This window comes from Natrix helvetica, assembly GCF_964273705.1.
Source record: "Natrix helvetica genome assembly, chromosome: 4".
NCBI classification, from domain to species: Eukaryota; Metazoa; Chordata; class Lepidosauria; order Squamata; family Natricidae; genus Natrix; species Natrix helvetica.
Window position 1 is genome coordinate 82,330,374 of NC_138550.1, and position 21,545 is coordinate 82,351,918.

At 40.0% G+C, this 21,545-nt stretch overlaps 1 protein-coding gene across 1 annotated transcript; it reads left to right on the forward strand.

Moving 5' to 3' along the window:
• The first annotated feature begins 4,006 nt into the window (after positions 1-4,006).
• Positions 4,007-21,240, forward strand: OTULINL (OTU deubiquitinase with linear linkage specificity like). Its single transcript, XM_081950649.1, has 9 exons — positions 4,007-4,119; positions 11,481-11,654; positions 13,107-13,261; positions 14,261-14,292; positions 14,399-14,490; positions 16,367-16,516; positions 17,310-17,438; positions 19,433-19,705; positions 20,953-21,240. Exons 3-9 carry the CDS (start codon positions 13,191-13,193, stop codon positions 21,130-21,132), a joined length of 927 nt encoding a protein of 308 aa, XP_081806775.1. The 5' UTR covers positions 4,007-4,119; positions 11,481-11,654; positions 13,107-13,190; the 3' UTR covers positions 21,133-21,240.
• The last annotated feature ends 305 nt before the right edge of the window (positions 21,241-21,545 follow it).

Sequence of the window (21,545 nt, forward strand, 5' to 3'; positions counted from 1 at the left end):
AGACAGGAAAAAAAAAAGAAATTGATTATCATTTATCTGAAGTAAGCTTGAATTTTTGAGGAAAAAAACAATACTTTTACAAGTTTGCAAGCTATTGCTGCAACTGTAATTTTTTTAGAATAGCATTCTCCAACTGAAGACAAGGCTGCGTGGGAATTACAGGTAGTCCTCAACTTACAATCGGTCGCTTAACAACTGTTCAAAGTTACAATGGGCCCTAAAAAGGAACATATGACCCTGATTTAAAGATCCAACATCCAGCCCTCCTGCAGTCATTTAACTGCATTTTGGGCACTTAGCAACTGGCCCACATTTACAGCTGTTTGCAGTATTCTGTGGTCATATGATCACAATTTATGGTGTACTTTCTGGAAACCAACATTTATTTCCATTTTCGGGGGTGGGGGGAGGCCAGAGCAAGCAATGGGTTTGCTTAACAACCACAGATTCACTTAACAACCATGATAATTTATTAAATTACTGCCGCAAAAGGGTTATAAAGCCGTGCACAGTAATGTGATTACCTCTTTTATAACTGCTATGACTTATGAATGAAATTGTAGGGTTCAACTATGGTCACAAGTCAAGGACTTCCTGTATAGCAGTTATAATAAATTAACATTTCCGAAGGACTCTGGATAAAGCTGCCTAAATTTTATTAACCTGGGCAATAATTATAGCAAAATAATCAGAGGTCTACCACTGATTCTGGCAATGACAAATTAAAGGTGAAGCTCTAATGAAATATAAAAATGGCCAGATTCAAAATTCAGTCACGGTGGCAGACAAACAGCATGTAACTGTGGGTGGCAGAAGTATCTTGCTTGATCAGATGAAAATCTGTGCAATTTATCACTCAGTTTCAGCAGTGTCACTCATAACATTCCTCAATAATTCACAAGCATCTTAAATAAGATTAAATGTCCTTTGTCTGGCGTCATTTTTGTTCATAGGTTAATAGACATTGGTAGGTGCATTTTCCATGAATCCAGCAGACTAATTTTCTAGGGAAGCTTCAAATTTCTATGTGGCTAGATGAGTACCTGGTAGTCCTTGACTTACTACCACAATTGAGCCCAACATTTCTGTTGCTAAGTGAAGCATTTATTAAGTGAGTTTTGCCCCATTTTATGACTTTTCTTGCCACATTTGTTAAGTGAATCACTGTAGCTGTTAAGTTAGTAACTTGGTTGTTAAGTGAACTTGGCTACCCCATTGACTTTGCTTGTCAGAAAGTCACAAAAGATGATCACATGACCCCAGGACGCTGCAAGAGTCATAAATATGAATCAGTTGCCAAACATCTGCATTTTGATCACATGACCATGGGGATGCTGCAATGGTTGTAAGTGTAAAAAACTGCTGTAATTTTCTTCAGTGCTGTTATAACTTCATATGGTCCTTACATGAATGGTTATAAGTGAAGGACTACCTGTAATTGCATTTATGCATATTGTCTATCCCTTCTATCTACAGGACAATCTGTAGAGTGAATGACTTTCCTAACCCTCATTTCTGAGTTTAGCCTACTCCAGAATGATTAGTATTAGTGATTGACTATGTGTGCTTGCATATCAGATGTACATTAGATATAATGCAAAGCACAGCATTAGATAACGCAAAGCAACTCAGAGCGATGTTTTAAAACGATGCAAGTTAACAGACATCTCAGTACTCACCCTTCACTTTCTGATGTCCTTCTGAAGAAACCTCACCAAGAAAACTGCAAGGACTTGTCCAGACAGTCTCCAAGAGTCAATAAGGACTTAAAGGCATGTACACACAAGAATAAGTATTCAATATCAAAGCATACTTTGAGTTCTTCATTATTTTCTGCGTTGCTTAGGCTCAAAGTACTTGGTGGGGAGCGGGATGCACAAAGTTCTGCTCATTTGGAAAGACTTCATGGTGGAATTGCAAACCCTGATCAGATGTCTTTGGGTCACTTACTAGGCACTCTCCGAGATGCCTATTTGCTGAGCTTTATTGAGCTAAAATAAGCTTTTCATTTTTCCCACCCCCTCTGCTCTCTTGTATGCTTCGTGCATAACCGAGAAAGCCAAGCATGTACGACCAGGCAGTCTATTTTGTACTGTTTCTTTGTACAGGTAGTCCTTGACTTATGACCAATGTTCCCTCTAATTTTTTTTCAATGTGAGCAGAAAAGTATAGTGTTTGAGCGGCACATTTTCATGCCTGAGCACCTGATTTTTTTTCACAGATGTCACCTAAAACAACAACGAAATCAGTATTATTTGAAACTCAAAGTTATGTTTCTTCAAGGTACCCCCTTAATTCAAAGTGTTATATAATGTCAGTATCACTTAACAACGCTCCTGCTTAGCAACCAAAATGTTCGCTCAGGAACTCTGGCATTTGAAGCACAAAGCTGTCAAGTTACAAGACCCTTGCACCCCTAACCCTTTAGGAAAAAAAAAACCCAGGGGTCTTCAAACCTGACAGCTTGAAGACTTGTGGACTTCAACTCCCAGAATTCCTCCTCCAGTCATGTTGGCTCAGGAACTCTGGCATTGAAGCGTGCAAGTCTTAAAGCTGTCAAGTTACAAGATCCTTGCACCCCTAATCCTTTAGGGAAAAAAAACCCAGGGTCTTCAAATCTGACAGCTTTAAGACTTGTGGACTTCAACTCCCAGAATTCCTCCTCCAGTCATGTTGCAGCGACGTCATCTGCATGGATCTGCTCCATCTTTGCTTTCTTCATTGTGGGCAGGGCTGCTGCTGAAGTTGCCGACGAGTTGCCACCAGAATAACTGCTGCTACCTCCTCCTCCTCCAACAGCACCACCAGATTTGCTCCTGAGCTCAGCGCTGGGTAACCCGTGCCCGCTCCTCCTCCTCCGTGCTTTTGAGGAGCCATGAGGCTTTTTTCCCCCCTGCTCCCCCCCCCGCCTTCCTACTGTCTCCCGCAGCCTCATGGCTCTTCAAAAGCATGGCGGAGGAGGAGGGGGCAGGCAGGGGTAACCCAGCGCTGAGCTCAGGTGTTCCGAGCAGAGGGGAGGCGCCGCTGCCACGCGCGGAGCTGCCAGCTGGAGCTTTGGCGGCTTCATCTCAGCCGCAGCGCCAGGCGGCAAATCCGGCAGTGCTGCCTGTTAGAGGAGGAGGAGGAGGAGGTGGTAGCAGTTCTTCCAGTGGCGGTGGGGGCTTTGGGGCTTCACAACTAGCCTCAGTCGCCCCGTGCTCCTCAAAGCAAGTCTGGGGAAGTCCTTTGCGGGCGGCCCGTTCTAGCTGCCTGCAAAGGACTTCCCCAGCTTCTGGAGCCTGTGGCAATAGAAATCACTGCGCGGCAGTTGAAAACTGCTGCGCGGTGTTTTCTTGCCACCTGCGCGGGCGCGCAGCCGCGCACCTTAGAGGGAACGTAGCTTATGACCACAATTGAGCCCAGAATTTATGTTGCTAAGTAAGAAATTTCTTAAGGGAGCTTTCTCCCATTTTACAACTTTCCTTGCCACTTTTGTTAAGTGAATTACTCCTGTTGTTAAATTAGTAACCCGGTTGTTAAGCGAATGCGGCTTCCCCATTGACTATGCTTGTCAGAAAGTCACAAAAGATGGGTCACACAATCCCTGGACTTTGCAACCATCATAAATATGAACCAGTTGCCAAGCATCCAAATGTAAATCACGTGACCATGGGGATGCTGGAACAGTCACAGGTGTGAAAAACGGTCATAAGTCCCCTTTTTCCAGTGCCACTGTAACTTCAAACCGTCACTAAACGAACTGTTGTTAAGCCGAGGACTACCCTTATTTGGAAACACGTTTTAAAATCTCGTTTCATTATACAATAAAAATGATCTCAAACAAATTCGCCCAGGGCAGGTTCCATCCTTTTGGACTGAGTTCCGGAGAGCATCACCTCTGTTTTTCAACAAGAAAAAAACCGCAGGCCGCTTCGTTTTCAGAGCAGCCCGCCCGTTCTCCCTCCGGGGACATGCGAGAGAGGCGTGGCCGCTGTGGCGCTGTCTGTCAGCCAACGAGCGGAGGCCCCTGCCTGACTGCCGCCTTCGCCTTCCTCAGCTTCGCCCGACGCGCCTCAGCCGCCGCCCGTGTAGCAGCGGTAGGTGAGAAGCGGCCAGGCAGCAGGCTCAGCCGCGGAGTGGGTAAGCACCGGCTCTTCGTTGGCAGCCTTCTCCCGGCCCTCATCAGGCCAAGCCAGAGGGGGAAAGCGCGGTCTACGCGACAGGCGAAGCCACTCTTCGCTTCTCGCCGTTTGGCGAGCTGGGAGGAACGCTACTTGGGTGGGTTCGGGTTCGTCGCCTCTTCCTTCCTTCTTCGCGCTCCGAGTTCACTTTGGCAAGGCTCCCGTTTTATACCCGGCACCGTTCGGTCACCCGTTGAGGGTCGATTCTTCCGACCAAGGTCTTCAGCTGTCTCTCCCAATATGCAGGTTGCGCCTTTGGCGGCGTTGCACGTGTGTATGGATGATGGGCTTGGGTTTGACCGGAGAGGATTGCTTCCGTACGCCAGTTCTCCTGACTTTCTTTGCTGAATTCGGAAAAAAAAAAGCCTTCTTTTTCCGAAGCTCGGAAAAACGAGCTTTCAGAGTCTGAGACTGTGGGGAGAGGAGGAGAGGAAGTTGGGTTTGCAGAGCAAGCTGAAAGGCTGTGGTCGGGGCTTCGTGATTGCATGCCATGATAAGTTTCATATATGTGAAAAAACAAAATAGATAAACTCTCCCCAAACCCAAGAAGTGAAATATCAAGGCTGTTAATGTGCCTCACCCTTTGCAACCCTCAGCTCTACCAGTGTATAGTTGCCTACCCCATCTGAACCTACCAACTAATGTAGGATAGAAATTTGACTACCTGCAATAGATATCTGGTTTAGAAAAGACTCCCATAAGGGAAGACCCACAAGATTCTAGTAGATAAAGTAGAAGAATATGGGTTGGACAGCATCACCACCAGATGGATTCGTAACTGGCTGACCAACCGCACTCAACGTGTAATCTTCAATGGAACTGCATCTACATGGAGGGAAATATGCAGTGGAGTACCCCAAGGCTCTGTTTTAGGCCTAGTACTCTTCAAAATCTTCATCAATGATTTGGATGAGGGAATAAATGGGGAACTCATCAAATTTGCAGATGACACCAAGCTGGTAGGAATAGCCAACACTCCAGAAGACAGGCTTAAGATACAGAAGGATCTTGACAAACTTGAACATTGGGCACTATCTAATAAAATGAAATTCAATGGTGAAAAGAGTAAGGTTCTACATTTAGGCAACAAAAACAAAATGCACAGGTACAGTATAGGTGGTACCTTGCTCAATGTGAGAGGGATCTTGGAGTCCTAGTGAATAACCATTTAAATATGAGCCAGCAGTGTGCAGCAGCTGCCAAAAAAGCCAACGCAGTTCTAGACTACATAAACAGAGGGATAGAATCAAGATCACGTGAAGTGTTAATACCACTTTATAATGCCTTGGTAAGGCCACACTTGGAATACTGCATTCAGTTTTGGTCGCCACGATGTAGAAAAGATTTGGAGACTCTAGAAAGAGTGCAGAGAAGAGCAACAAAGATGATTAGGAAACTGGAGACTAGAACATATGAAGAACGATTGCAGGAACTGGTATGTCTAGTTTAATGAAAAGAAGGACTAGGGTAGACATGATAGCAGTGTTCCAATATCTCAGGGGTTGCCACAAAGAAGAGGGAGTCAAACTATTCTCCAAGGCACCTGAGGGTAGAAGCAATGGGTGGAAACTAATCAAGGAGAGAAGCAACTTAGAACTGAGGAGAAATTTCCTGACAGTTAGAACAATTAATCAGTGGAACAGCTTGCCTCCAGAAGTTGTGAATGCCCCAACACTGGAAGTCTTTAAGAAGATGTTGGATAGCCATTTGTCTGGAACGGTATAGGGTTTCCTGCCCAGACAGGGGGTTGGACTAGAAGACCTCCAAGGTCCCTTCCGACTCTGCTATTGTATTGTATTATTCCCAACAGGAATAGCCTATAGTCCTGGAAACCGACTAAGCAAGGGAGGGCTATTCTAATGTAGTATACAAATTTTTACGTCTGCTAGTAAGATAAATCTCTTCCATGAAGAAGTTTGCATTAATTGGACATTAATGCAAATGTCCAATTAATGGGACATTTATTGGGATGGGATTGGACATTAGCATTAGCTATATATTTTTTTAAAAAATGATTTCCCCCCAGTAATTTCAGAGTCTGGTTTTGTGTGTGTGTGTGTGTGTGTGTGTGTGTGAGAGAGAGAGAGAGAGACAGACAGACAGACAGACAGACAGACAGACAGACAGACAGACAGACACAGACAGAAAGAGAGACAGAGAGAGGATAGTACAGATAGCATCAATAGTCTTAAGACTTGTGGGTAGGGTAGGGTGGGATGGAATGAGATAATCTTTATTGTCATTTTTTTTCTTTCTACACTGGCACGCATTAAATATGAAAATATGTTTTTCCATTCTACCACAGGGAGAAAGTTACAGTTCAAAAATTGATCAGTCTGTATTGATTTGAAACCGTTTTTATTAACATACAAGGAAAGATTTTCCTTTAGGATAGTGGAAGATATGCTGAGTTAAAGCAAAATAATATAAAGTCTAACTTCCTGCTTTTATAAGATACTTGAGATGGATTTCTTCAGAACAGGATAGATTTAGAACATGAGGCTACTTTGTAACACAAAATTGCAAGGTGCCACCCTTCTTTTCCAATCACCAGTGAACTGTACATTCTTTCTGGATACTTTTTGATATTCATCCTTGCCTTGATTTCTCTTCTTTCCTCTCCCCCTTCTCAACAATCCTTTGGCCATATTTAGTCCCCTGGCCATTGTACCGGAGGCTAATTCTGCCGGTTGCCTGTAGTTCGGCAGTTCAAATCTCACCAGGTTCAAGGTTGACTCAGCCTTCTATCCTTCCAAGGTCGGTAAAATGAGGACCCAGATTGTTGGGGAGCAATATGCTGACGCTATAAACCACTTAGAGAGGGCTGTAAAGCACTAAGTGCTATTACTATTCAGTCTCCAGGGTCAACTGCCTCTCTTAGATTTGGTTGTTTGAAACATATGCATTTCTGCAAACCTTAAAATCCCTGCAAGCCTGTTGACTGATGCCATTTACATGAAATCCATGTGTGAGAATTATTTATTCAATACATATGCAAAGAAGCCTTGTAAGGGGTACATCATTAATCTATCTAGGCTACTAGTCTTTATTCTGGTAGTAGAATGGATTCCTAGGGACCCATAAAGCTATTTGGGTAATTTAACTGCAAGTGTTGAGGATTAAAATGGAACCCTTTACATGCAACCATGATTACATGGCCATCAAACTATAGATCCTCTGTGTGAACATTCAAAAGTTTTCTTCAAAGTTTTGCCTCAATTCTTTTCTTTTCTTGGTGTTTTGTAAGGAAGAAGCTTTACAGCATTCTTCAGATAGTTGTCTCTTGGCATTACCTAGTACTCATGTGCTGTTGAAGAAAGGAAGTGTTTTCCATCAAGAAAATATTGAGGTTGAAGTTGCAAACAAAAGAGCAGCTTTTGAGGTCTGTGCATGTTGAGCTGCAAATTTCAAATAGCTATGCAGTTGTTAACAAAACCACACTGGTATGGGTGTGACATGCAAAGACAAAGAAATGTTGGTTCTGTTCCTTGTTTCTGAAATTCTGAATCCAAAGTCCAGGATCATGTACAATTCTTTTTCAGTCCTCTTTTTTCTTTGGGAGATGTATCTCAAGATAATTAAGTGTGGATGTACAGTATTATTGTAAAGCAGAGTGATCAAACTGATCAAAAATACAGTATCAAACTGGAGTGAGATATTCAAAAGGATACCGTCACATTCACACTATTTCTTCAACATTTCTATTAGATACTTGTATGGAGAGGTAAAGGGAATGTTTATCATATTTGAAGACAATATAAAACATGATGTACATAGTATCCTATAATAATTTATATATGGTTTGATGTTAAAGAAATTGTATAAAATAACAGAAATTTGACAGAAAATGAAAAAAAATGCCCTTTGTGGAACAAAATCAAATACAAAGTAATAGAATGGGAGATATCTCATTTGGAAATATTTGTAAACAGGTATTTATAAGAGTAGTTTTTACAAACTGAATATGAATCATCAATGTGATTTGTTGTTGTTAGTTGCGAAGTCGTGTTTGACATCCCATGGACAATGTTCCTCCAGGCCTTCCTGTCCTCTACCATCCTCTGGAGTCCATTTAATGTTAAAGCAATGTGGCAGGAGTGCAGAAAAGATAAAAGCCATTTTGGCTGCATGAACAGAAATGTAGTTTCCAAATTCTAAGAAATAGTAGTTCACCTTTATTTTTGTTGGTCATACCATACCTTGAGTATTGTACACAGAATCAGACAAGCAGTTACAGAAAACAAGTTGATCAGGGACTAAAACTGAATCCTGGAAGACAAATTAAGGGAGCTGGGAATGTTTAGCAGTAGCAAGAGAACACTGGGCAGACTATGATAGGATTTGATAGAAGTTCAAAACCTATACTCTGCCCCTCTAAAATGCAGGACATGGTATGAATTTAAATTAAGTTGAACACATTCTGGCAGAGAGAAGTTCTCTGAGGATGGGCTCCAGCACAAGTCCAAAAGTTCAAAGACTAAAATTCTGTCCTGGTGACTAACCCAGAACTTCATAGACCTTGGAGGGCTTCTATTCCAATCCCCAACAGGGACTAAACACTCATCTGTCAGGGATAATGCATTTAGCAATGGATTCAGTGGCCACCCAACAATATATTGTTCTGTGTACGGGCCTGGTTTTCTTTTTGCTTTCTAATCAAACACAAAATTAGAAAGAAATTATTTAAAGGGGATCAGGACTCTTTCAGTCTGTTAGGCTAATTTAAAACAAAAAACAAAAAAAACCACCACCAACAACAGAATGGAATGAGGCCAAATTTGGCTTGCCAGATGCAGTGGAAAAACACACCAACAATAATTTTATTGAAGTTAGCACATTCCAGTGAGTCACCAGTGTCCGGCTAAGAAGAATGAAGAACACCAGAAAGTGCCTTAACAAGCTCTTATATAAGGTTACAATGATTGAAGATAAGCATTTACAGTATGTGCACACTGGACTATTGACAAATAATTGTTTTACAAGTTGTAAGAAATACAACTACGGATTTAGGAAGGAATCTGTTCCTCTTTGCCAGGAAAGAGAACATTTTGTAATGCAGGATACCAAGAACTGTGATAACTAATCAAGTTGTTCTAACAGTTTGAACCTGTATCCCTCTTCGAAGGGATCCATTTGTTATTAGTGTCCTTGAGAATGTTGCAGTTTCTTGTCTTAGGTTCCAGGAGATATATATCATGGGGACAGTAGTTGTGACAGGCATAGAGGGGACATAGTTTAGCAATTAAGTCTATAGATAAATTTACATAAAAGAAATAAGGAATGGCAAAGATGTTCAAGAACAAATGATGACCTATGTATGAACTCACAGAAGGAATGTAGAATGCATGATACATGGAAGAATCCAGCAAAAAAAAAGTTCATGGTCAAAAATTAGCCAGATTTATGTAGAGGAATATACAGTTGGGTAAAGACTTGGAATGTGGCCAACTGCACTCTTCCAAACCCCTCCCAGAATAGATTTTACTACTAGGGGGTTTGGAAAGAACTCTATGCTGTAGCTTTTGCTACATAAAAGGCCTCTTATCTGCCTTGCCTTGCAATGACAATTTGTTGTTTTTAACCTTGACCTCTGCTGCATATATCATGAAATTTCTTATTCTCACATCCCTGCCAGCTGAACGTCTTAGGCAACGCAAACATATGGTAATAATTTAAATGGGTTTTAAATCTTGCATTACTTATGACAATTATATATTGTTCTTGGAAAAAAATAATTGTTGGAAGGACTGTCAAAACATTCTGCTTTTCTTCTGACTGTTCATCGCTCTAACTGTGGCTGATCCTTGATTCCAGCTGCCCATCACTAAATGGAGCCTTGCTGATTTCTGCAACATCCCGGGTTTCTATCCTGTCATCAGGAAACATAAAACTTGGTACCCAAGGTATCCACTTTATGTAGTCAAAGAGAATTTTAAAAACATCACACCAAAAAAAGTGTAAGGAACTTTCTTATTGATGTTAGGCAATACTTAAGTGGGAAAGGAGTAAACTAAGCAATTGCTCACACTTGAAATGGCCCACTCTATATGATACAACAGTAGGATAAAAATAGAGATGTTGTAAATGCCCCATCATATTTGAGAAGGTTGAAGCTGAGTCCTTTATCTAGATGGTTAGAATCAGGATTGTTATTTTTACCATAAAATTGATTGCAAATTTTATTTCCTGGCTTGCCAACTGTTGGGCAGTTTATTTATTAAGCTAATATCCCATCTTTTGTTCAGAAGTTTAAGATGGTGTACATAGCCTTTTCTTTCTTTATCTCTGCCTTTGTTCCTTTCACTTTTCTGATACTAGAAGGAAATTAAGTACCCTCCACAGCAGGGGTCACCAACTTTTCCGACCTTGGGGACCACTAAATGCATTAGTGAACCACTAATGTGATCTGCCTAATGACCAGCTGGGTGGGCGTGGCAAGGTGGTCATGTGACTGGGTGGGCATGGCCAATTCAATGTCACTCACATTGAGGGGCAAATTGCTAGCCTCTATTTGCCACTCCTTGCCCGCCTGCCCAGGCTCCTTAGGGCCCCAACAGGAAGCAGTTGCTGGGGCTAAGCAGCCACCATGAGAAAGAGTTGGCAAAACAGTTGGCTCAGTTTAAATTGGATCTGACCAAGAAGGAGGCGCAGCAGAAACACCTCACCGAGGACTACGAGCATAAGCTTTCCGAGCAGAGGGAAGCCCTGCAGGTATGCAAGGCCAGGTGCCAGCGCCTGGATGCTCAGCAGGCTCAAATGGTCAGCCAGTTCCAGACCATGTTGTAGTCCCACTGGAACAAGGCCCTCTGGCTCTTTGCCACCAGCGGCACTTCCCTCCAGCCTTCACCCAAAGCTCTGCACCAGGAGGCTGAAGCAGACCCCAAGTCAGAATTTCTGTCCCCCTCCAACCCACACAAAAAGATCCAGAAGGGGGAGACTCTCTGCAGCAACACAATCGTTCATTGCACGTATCTGGCCAAGGGCCCTAGTTTGAGGACCCCTGATTTAGTGGAATATAAAAAAATGCAAGTAATTTTTCTGTGGACCACCAAAAAATTTTCACAGGCCACCAGTTGGTGACCGCTGCTCCACGGGGATGTAATGCTTACTTAGAAGCTGTCCTACTCATTTTTCACCCTTTTATTATGCTTATTGTTCTTTTTTTAATTATACGACTTGTCAAATTTTTAAAAAACCCTAAATTTTACATGCTTAATGCTTTAAAAAATCTGATGCTGAACCTGATTGTCTTATTGTACTGATGTTTTGATATGTCATCCAGATTATCATGATATATACCTGATGCTGTATTCTTTCTAGGAAGGACACTCTGTCTCTGGGAGTGGGTTCCCACAACACGGCTGATCCAGTCTAGAGAGAAGCACAAATGAGTTGGGATCCAGTTCCAGATTGTCAAGGGAACTGAGGCAACACTACTTGCATAAGGAGTGCCATCCTTCAACAAACTTCACCCTACTTCACAATGGCTAACAGGTTATCATTTCTTGGATTTTGTGTATTTTTACATTGAAAAAATAAAGAGAAAACAAATGTGTAGTGACCAGATCAGAGTTGGAGCCACGGAAAGGGAAAGCTTAACTTCCCTCCCCTCCCCTCCCCTCCTCTCATTTCCCATTTGAGAACAGCCCTATTTTCAAATGTTTTTAGTTTTTCATGCCCTGTACTATCAATTAAAAGGGAAAGGTAGCTTCAGACTGCACCTTCTTCCTGGGTTTATGTGACATGGGAGTCCCAAAATAGGAAAATTAATTTGCCGTTATTTTTAGGAATTCTGAGGCTAGGTGGTGTCACTTTCTCACTTTAGGACCACCCATATTGTAGTGCCAACAACATGGACTTTGCAGTAGTGTTGAACTTGCTAAATAAAATAGTTGTTTTGTATTTTAATTCTACTCATTTTTCTCTCATTTTAAAATTGAATGTTAATGGTTTGGTTGATAATTTCTAACATGCCTAATCTTCAGGATAAAAAAAACTGTCTTTGTTCCCCAGCGTAGGATGGGAGGTCTGGAGTTTGTCTTCTTAGAGAAAGTTTCTTAGTGCTAATTGGTATTTGGTTTGTCTCTCTGTGATCTTCAAACAACCTTAGGACTTTTTTCCTCATTAACATCTTAAATTTTATGCCCCTACATTTAAATAATTTAAATAATTTAAATTTAAATAATTTAAAATGAATTAAAAATGTATTTTAGTGGGTATATGTGTGGTCACGTGTAATATGTTTAACTCCATGTAATGGATTTTCTATGCAAAGGAGGGGTTATTTTTGTCCCGTCCAATCAACTTTTCTATTGTAATTTCCTTTGATGTGTTAACTATAGAAAGGACTGAGAGCTGGGTCTCAGGATATGCTCTTTAAATGAGAGGAATCCTTTTTAACCATAGCATTCTGAATAAATCCTAATGAAATGATCTTCCTGAATTGGTGCCTTTATGGAATCTGGGCATACCAGAGTCAGAACCTAGGCCATATTTGGCTAACAACCTGACCTACTACTTTTGTTTGAGACACTGGGACTTCTCATTGCAAAGACAGCCAGTAGTTGGGTTTATATAGCCATGGCAATAATATACAGTTGTCACAAACAAAGCATACTTTGACAAAATTTCAGCTTCAAATGTGTTTTTAAATTATCTCTGCAGTGCTTTAGAGTGGCTCTTGAGCAGTTGAGCTGCAATCCAGGAGACACAGCAGCTTTAATGCTTCTTTTATGCTCTTCTGTATTCAGAAGCGTGTTTGGGGCATTCAGTCCAAAGTATTTCACAGCCCCTGCCTGCTGCAACATGTTGTGTAACCATGGCCTGAAAGCCTGAGGCATATTTTTGTATTCTTTAAGGAGGACAACTCTTGTATCTTTTTTTAAAAAGTTTCATTTGCTAACATGTAAATGTCATGAAGCTTAATCACTCCTTTCTCTGTTGTAGGCTAAAATGAAGTACAGTCTTGAAGCAGAATTCACAACTCGCTATTCCCTGTTACAAGCAGCATAGGAACAATTTGGATTAACTATGACAGTTTTTGCTACTGCTCTTTGGTTTTGTAGGCAACTATGTGCATACCTAGTTCATCTCCTGAAAAGGTCAGTTTTAAGTGAGAAATCTGAGAATTCATTTTGTCTAGAATACTGTTTATCGTATCCAATCAAATGTTTTTGGAACCTTGCAGTACTAAAGTATTTAATAGATAGTCAGAAGTATAACAGAATATTTCATTGTGGAGTATTTCCTGTTTGGGACTCTAGTCCTCTCACATCATTGCCTCCTGCGTTTTCTTTCTTTCTTTCATCATTTTGTTCTGCAGATGCCAAGCATGCGTAGTGGTTACTGACAAAACTTGGGGAGGAGGAAAAGTGTCTTTCTCAGCATTTTTCCTTAAAAGTTCACTTCTACAAAATCTGGGGTTCAGTTAGGCCCACTTAAAATTTCCGCTGGCTGTACTGTAGAAACCTTGATGCTCATAATTTTCCTCAAAAAGAGCGGGAAATATACTGCTCCTGGATATGCAGACTGTCTTTACCTATTATAGATAATAAGTAAATAGTGATAACTATCATTTAATTTGAAAGCCACATGATGCTTTGCTTTTCAATAGCACTTAGACATATGCCACCCCATAGTGCTTTATAGCCCTCTCTAATTGGTTTATAGAGACAGCATATTGCCCCCAACAATCTGTGTTCTCATTTTACTAACCTCGGAACAATGGAAGGCTGAGTCAACCTTGAGCCGGTCGGGATTAAAGGAATTGAACTTCTGGCAGTGAGCAGAGTTAGCCTGCAATACTGCATTCTAACCACTAGGCCACCATGGTGTTTGATATATCACATCCAGCCAGTGTGGTTTGTAAGCTCTGGTTTATGGTTTAGTCTGTTGTATGAACCTGGAAAAATGTGATTTATTCAGTTAATTGATTAAGCAAACTACACCATGCAATACTTTGTGACCCCAGCCTTTTGTTACACAAATAAATACTTTCTGTCATCCCCAAACCTCCAACTAGCTTTCTCAATGTTTTAAAATTGTGTGGAATCTTGGTTGCTTCACATGCTCTGACTGCTGATCTTTTGTTTGGATTTCAGGTGCAGCAGATACCTACAGAGAATATTCACAAGTAATATTTGTAGTGTTGTTATGTCTGCATGTGTTTGTGCTAAAATAAACCCTTTCATAATGTAAATAGATTCATTTTATTAAGTCATATTTGACATTTTATTTAGATAACCGAAGTGTTTGGGATGAAACTGATTTGCTCACTTTCTGTGCAAAAGAATGGAAAGGAGAAACAGAGCAGGCGAAACAAATGAGAGAGGTGAGCTGCCAAAGCACAAAACGGGGTTCTTTTCGGTGACTGGACAATCAAAATGTCTTCCATGTTGGGACAACAGTATACAAGAAGTGAGATATCAAACTGAAAATTGCATAACCAAATCTTGACTTCTCTATTGAAATTGCATGTTAAGCTCAGAACTATTTTCAAAATGGGGAAAAATTGTAGACATGTTTGAATATAGTTTTATCATTGTAGATTAAATGTATTAATTCATCTTGTGTACTGTTCAGAGTACTGGACTAGAACAGGCAAGGCCCAGGTTCAGTACCCCATTCACTTATGTAGCATATTTGGTGACTGTGGCATAGCTGCTATTGGGAAACTACCAGCCAGGCAAGGAATCACGCAGGGAGTGACCTAGGACTGACTTCACAGGTGACAAGCAGTCTGGAGATTCTTGTAGGTAGAATAAAGTGGTCAACTTGAACTTTCAAACGTGGATCTGGTTGCTTGCGTCTGGCATGTAACATCTCTCAGCTCATTGTAATTCAAAGGATTTTCATTTTGCATTACAAAAATTGGTAATCATATTTTTCTTTAGTTATAAAATTAAGTTTAGATTTGGGAAGTTGTATTGTCTGAAATAAAGAGAGCCAGTTTGGTCTAGTGGTTAAGGCACCGGGCTAGAAAGCAGGAGAGTTCAAATCCCTCCTTATCTATGAAAACTAGGTGGGTGACTTTGGGCCAATCACACTCTCTCACCCAATCCACCTCATAAGGTGGCTGTTGGTGAGGAAAATAGGAGGAAATGTTGGAAATGTTCGCTACCTTGAATTATTTGTAAAAACATAATAAAGATGGGATATAAATAAATAAATGGCAGGTTTAAAGAAATTAGGATGATAATAGAATAAAGAGCAGTTTTCCAAGTTCCTTAATTTTGTTTAAACAAAAGAGGATGTTTTTCTCTCATATAGATTTTTTGCCCATTCATTATTAGATATATAACCAGATAGTAGACATAAACTTTTTGCGAAGTAATTTGGGCTAATGATAGACCTAAAATGAGATTCCTTGGGTGAATAATACCTTAAATAGGGGTAATTTCTTGAACAATTGAGTAAAGTTGCTCTATTGATTGTTCCCAAAGAGGGTTCATTTTGACTGCATTTCTGTTGGCAGTTCTCAGTTTTGTTTTCTGTTTGTTTAATTCATTCTGACTTACTGCATATTAACCTTGTGAGAATTGGGAATAGTTCTGTGAGCTGTTATGATGTGAAAATTGTGTAATTTTTAAAATGAGCAGTTTGAAAGAGAAACATTATGCTACATTGATAAATACTTTTTTCCTGCTGTTAATTAAAGGATTGCTTGCTACACTATAAATCTTTTTATACCTGAGATTCTTAGCAGAAGCGAACATTAACAACAAGAGTATATTAACAGGGGTGAGATAGGGGGCAGCCTAATCAGGAGTGACAGTTAAAGTCTGGATTCCTTTACCTAGAACAAATATAATAATATTCTTTAAAATTGTTTCTGTTTAGAGCTGTTTTTCCTCATTTTTGAAAATGTAGTGCTGTCTTTTTGTTTTGGCTTGTTTATTGCTCAAGTTTTGAAGCCTTTTATGTAACTAGTATCTGTAGCATATGGATGGGATATTTTGCTATTCTAGATTTTAATTTGAATGTTGCCTTGAAAAGTCTACCTTTGTAGAAAATATAATAGAGTTTGATCCCACCTATCGGGGGAAGGGGACTCTGCAGGCCACTAAAAGGATGTTGGGAACCACAAGTGGCCATGTGGCCTATATTTTACTCTTTGGGTGATCTTCATGTTCTTAATTACTGCTATTATTAAACTATTGTTCTGACTAGCCATTTATCCCACCTATCCCCTTTTTATTTTCTCAAAGTATTACAAAACATTATTTTGGAGTTACCATGTGAAATATATAAGACAAGTCAGTGGAGATAAATACTGTTTGCTGAGAGCTGTGCTATTCCAGATATTCAGCCAAGGTCTTCCTCTCCCATCATGGACTAAGGCTACAGATATACTAAAGGTAAATCACAAAATCAATGATGAAATTTTTTTTTTGAATGTTTAGGTTTTTTTAAGGCATTTTATAAAAAAGTGGAGATAACTTTGAATTCAAGTATAGCAGAACTGTGTTAATGTAACTTACCTCCCAATTTTTCAGAAAAAACCTTGATATAATAAACTGGAAGCATCTTATTTGGAAGTAAATATTCTCTTTGAAACATTAGGATGAGCAATCAGAGGTGAATCATACTTGTTATCCCTATGCTTGTAGCTTTCACCTACAGGTAGTCCTCAACTTATGACTGGTTGCTTAATGAATATTCAAAGTTACAACAGACTCAAAAAACAGTTATGACCCATCCTTGAAATTACAAGTGATGCACCACCTCTACAATCACATGATCAAATTTCAGGTGCTTAGTGACTGGCTGACATTTATTACAAATTGCAGTATCTCATGGTCACATGATTGTGTTTTGCAGTGTTTGCTGTTTTCCAGCACAAAACACCCTTTGGATAGGCTGGTTTCAGACTTACAACCATGTAATTCACTGAATAACTGCATGATTACCTTACTGATTGTGGTGACGTGTTTAACATCTATTGTAAAAAAAAAGGCTGTAAAATTGAGTCCAGTCGTATGTGTACTTATGACCACAACCACTTATGACCAAAATTCCAGGCTCAGTTGTAGTATTAGATGAAAAAGTAGTATTAGACTAAATCAAGGAATATCTGTAAATGATTCAGGCTATCCTAATTTCCTATTGAACTTCTCCACTGAAGAATCAGCCATGCTCTTCTTTTTTCAGCTCCCTGAAAAACTTCTTTATTCACAAGGATGTAATTGGATCCAGCAGTACAGCTTCGGATCACAACGATATACAGGTTCAAATATACTAGGAAAATTACGTAAATGTATTGAAGCATTAAAAGGACAGGTAAGTGAGCAGATAAATAAAAGTCTAAAACTTACTGGTGCTATAATTATTATAAGTTAAAATTCAAATTTCAAATTTTTAATTTGTTAGCCGCTCCCTCTCCTCAAGGGACTTGGGGCGGCGTACAATAAAAATATACATACATACATATAGACATACAGATACATACATATACATACATATACATACATGGAGGAGGTAGTAATCAAAACATATATCAGATTAATAATAATAATAGAAAATTAAAATTAGCCATTAAAATATCCCATGATAAAATACAATTTAAAAAGGACTGTCAGGAGGAGGATAAACTACGGTTGAGCCAGGCCAGATAATTGAAAGAGGTGGGTCTTGAGCTTTACACGGAAGGAGCGGAGATCGGAAGTAATCCTGATGTCAAGGGGGAGGTCATTCCACAGGGCTGGGCCCATCACAGAGAAGGCCCTGCTCCTGGGCGTCGCCCCCCGACACTGTTTAGCGGATGGCACCCGGAGAAGTCCCTCTCTGTGTGAGCGGATTGGTCGTAGGGATGTATGGGGCAGGATGCGATCCCGCAAATAACTAGGTCCTATGCCATGGAGCGCTTTAAAGATCGTGATCAAAACCTTGAAACGCACCCAATAGACCACAGGAAGCCAGTGCAGCTTGCGCAGGAGAGGTGTTACATGGGAGAACCTAGTCCTCCCCATAATCACCCGCGCGGCCGCATTGTGAACCAACTGTAGTCTCCGAGTGCATCTCAAGGGAAGCCCCATGTAGAGAGCATTGCAGTAGTCCAGGCGAGACATCACTAGTGCATGGGTGACTGTGCGCAAGGCATCCCGGTCCAATAAGGGGAGCAATTGGCGCACCAGGCGGACCTGGTGGAACGCCCCCCTTGCCACGGCTGTTACATGGTCATCCATGGACAGCCGGGCATCTAGGAGGACGCCCAAATTGCGCGCCCGTTCCATGGGGGCCAGTTGCTCGCCCCCAATGGCCAGAGATGGAAGCAACTGGTTGAACCGGGGGACCGGAAGCCACAGCCACTCCGTCTTGGAGGGGTTGAGTTTAAGTCGGTTGTCATCCATCCATCCAAGTTAGTAAAATATTAGGAGTAAATTCCATTAGCATAAGTAGCTCACTAAAACTCAGGTCAACTAATCAATATATGGTTGTGGAAGCATACAAATATTAAGTGCTATTTTAAAAAAAATGTTTGATAATATGCTTTAGAGCATATTTTACAATTATTTTACTTTATAATTTCTTGCATATTTCTTTAATCATGAGTTAACATTTCTTTTAGTATCTCAGAAAAGCATTTGTGGTTTTGATAATCTGCAAATATATTTACCTTATTTGAGGTTAACAACTGTTGGTTTAGCCCAGGGGTGTCCAAACTTGGGAACTTTAAGACTTGTGGACTTCAACTCCCAGAATTCCCCAGCTGGCTGGGGAATTCTGGGAGTTGAAGTCCACAAGTCTTAAAGTTCCCAAGTTTGGACACCCCGGGTTTAGCCCCTCAAAACTGCTTAAAGGTATAGTCCTGTCCTACTAATATGTAGCTTGTCTTGAAGAACATCCCTTTGAGGGAAACATACTATTTAATGAATTGACATTATATATAGTATCTTTTATACCTATGTGCCACTGAGTAAACTGCTGGAATTTTCCTATGTGGTAAACCAGGCATTCATTCATTTCCTTTTTCTGGATGTCATACATACTCCGTTCTTTTTCTCTCCATTTTTGTCTTCCCTGCTTCCCAAAATAATCAGTCCACCTCCTCAGTCCTCAGTCAGCTGTTCTAGAGTTTTCTTCTTCTTCTTCTGGAAGTTCTTTCCTCCAGCTTGGTTCCTATAGGTGCCTCAACCTATTAATGCCTACCTCTTACATGCAGATCCATTTTGTTGTGAGTAGATATGATACCAAAAACATCTTCACCAAAATAAAACAACTGTTCCCATAGATCTGAAGAGCTAATTTTTTTCTCTTCCTATTCTCTTTTATAGTGGATGGAAATCAGTGGTATTAAAGATCAAGATCAAAGACAGAATTTTTGCAATGCTCTTTTTACTGGTGGAAGCATGGAGCATAAATTCTATGAGGCCATAAAATTCCTCATGCTCTATCAAGTAATAGAAGCTTATGAACGCTTGGCCAGTAACCAGGAATGCATTCCAAACTTTTTTAGTGACCTTTTTAGACGGGATACTTCTTTGGATCCTTTAAGTTATATGATGAATCATCTGAACTCAATAGGAGACAGAAGAGGTCTTGATCAGGTAAATGCAAAACAAAATGTAATAAATTTTGGCATTAAAAAAGTTCTTAGGAGGCTTAAACTGATTTACTTCTATGCTGTCCAGAGCAAGAAAAGTAATATTAGACTGAAATTTTATGCAGTATTTTTAAATCACAGGGCTTAATAAGCAATCAATTGTCTGTTTCTGCTTATTTTGCAAGTTTTCTTTGTTTGTATTTTTCATATAAAAGGAAAAAGTTATGGAGGGGACTAAAGCTACATTTTCTGATCTCCTACAGTTTTGTTTTGTTTTTGATACCAGATAAAGGCTTTTTTATTCTCAGTGACCTTTTATGTTTCATAAAAGCATAAAATATTGTAGGATCCAATCTGGGTCAGTCATTGGGACCAGAGGTTCTGGACTCGTGCTGGAGCCCATCTTCAGGGAACTTGAACATTCAATTTTACAGCTACTAAGATTGTTGGCTGAGCAGGCATAAAAAGAGCCAGGGAAGTGATGAAGCCTGGGAAACAGGCCCCTCGTCAGTCAACAGGAGTGCTGATTTACCATCAGCTTATCAAGTACTTATAAGGTGAAGGCTGGACAGCCATGACTTAATAGCCAATCATCAACACACCCCAATCAACATCTAAAAAGACACATACAACAGACACCATATAAATATCACTCACAGAACAACACACACTCTGCTAGAGAGAAGTTCCCTGAAGATAGGCTCCAGCACAAAGCTCAGAAGACAAAACCTCTGGTCCCGTTGATTGACCCAGATTAGATCCTACAACATTATCCAGGGACACATATATTCGCCTTCATTCATAAAAAGTATTATATGAGGAATCTGCTGCTTTTACCTTTTGCCACATTTAGTTCACTTTTTATGTTGTGTGTGGAATGAAAGTGGAGATCACCTTGCCCATTAATTTTAGAAATAAAATACCTGATACATCACGAATATATTAAGTTGATTGGCCATACCTTTTTTTCCTCAGGGCTCTCTGCTTGTATATTTTGTCACATTTTTATTGCTTTTAAAGGTCTGGATTACTGCAAATTTTTATTGATCTAGTTTGAAGACTACATTGCTTGAAATGGGAAGGGTTTGGCATGGTTCAGAGGGAAATGAATTACTGTACTTCCTGAATCAACAAGTTTTATGGGCAAAAAAAAGTAGCCAGATTGACCATCTTAATTATGAATTAAATTACATGAATTATACATTATAACATGTCTTTTCTATATTGTGTTTCACTTTTTTTCCTCCACAGATTGATCTATTTCTTCTTGAGCATTCTCTTGAGGTAAAAATAATTGTTTATAGGTTGTATAAGATTAATACCAAAGATTTCCTAGAAACATACACAGATGAATATCAAAGGGATTGGTATGAGGTCCTTCTTCTAACTGAAGATGACAGTCATTATCACATTCCTGTTGTTAAGATATGACTACTTGTCATATATTTCCACATCAAATCCTTCTGCATAAATTTGTTCAGATAAACGGTATCCTGTATTTAAGAAATATCTCTGCTAAATAAAAATATGTATGAAACATTTGTTGGCCAGGCTATCTTTCAGTTAAATCTACTCCTAAATTTTTTTATTTCTGAGGAATAAAATGATGAAATCATGTACCGTGTTTCCCTGAAAATAAGACAGGGTCTTATTTTCTTTTGACCCCTGAAATAACCACTTGTCCTTATTTTCGGGGAGGTCTTATTATTTTTCAGGTGCAGGAGGCAGTGAGCATGGTCACGTCATGGCTGCTGCTGTGTTGCAATATTTTTGGAGAGGGCTTATTTTAAGGGGAGGGCTTATTTTAGCGCATGAGCTCAAAAGCCCAATTGGGCTTATTATCG

Excerpts from the sequence above, each read along its gene's own strand:
- OTULINL (XM_081950649.1), top strand. The coding sequence starts at position 13,191 with ATGACAGTTTTTGCTACTGCTCTTTGGTTTTGTAGGCAACTATGTGCA. Across the intron at positions 13,262-14,260 it reads CTAGTTCATCTCCTGAAAAG|GTGCAGCAGATACCTACAGA; the intron begins GTCAGTTTTAAG and ends TTTGGATTTCAG. Across the intron at positions 14,491-16,366 it reads AGGCGAAACAAATGAGAGAG|TATTACAAAACATTATTTTG; the intron begins GTGAGCTGCCAA and ends ATTTTCTCAAAG.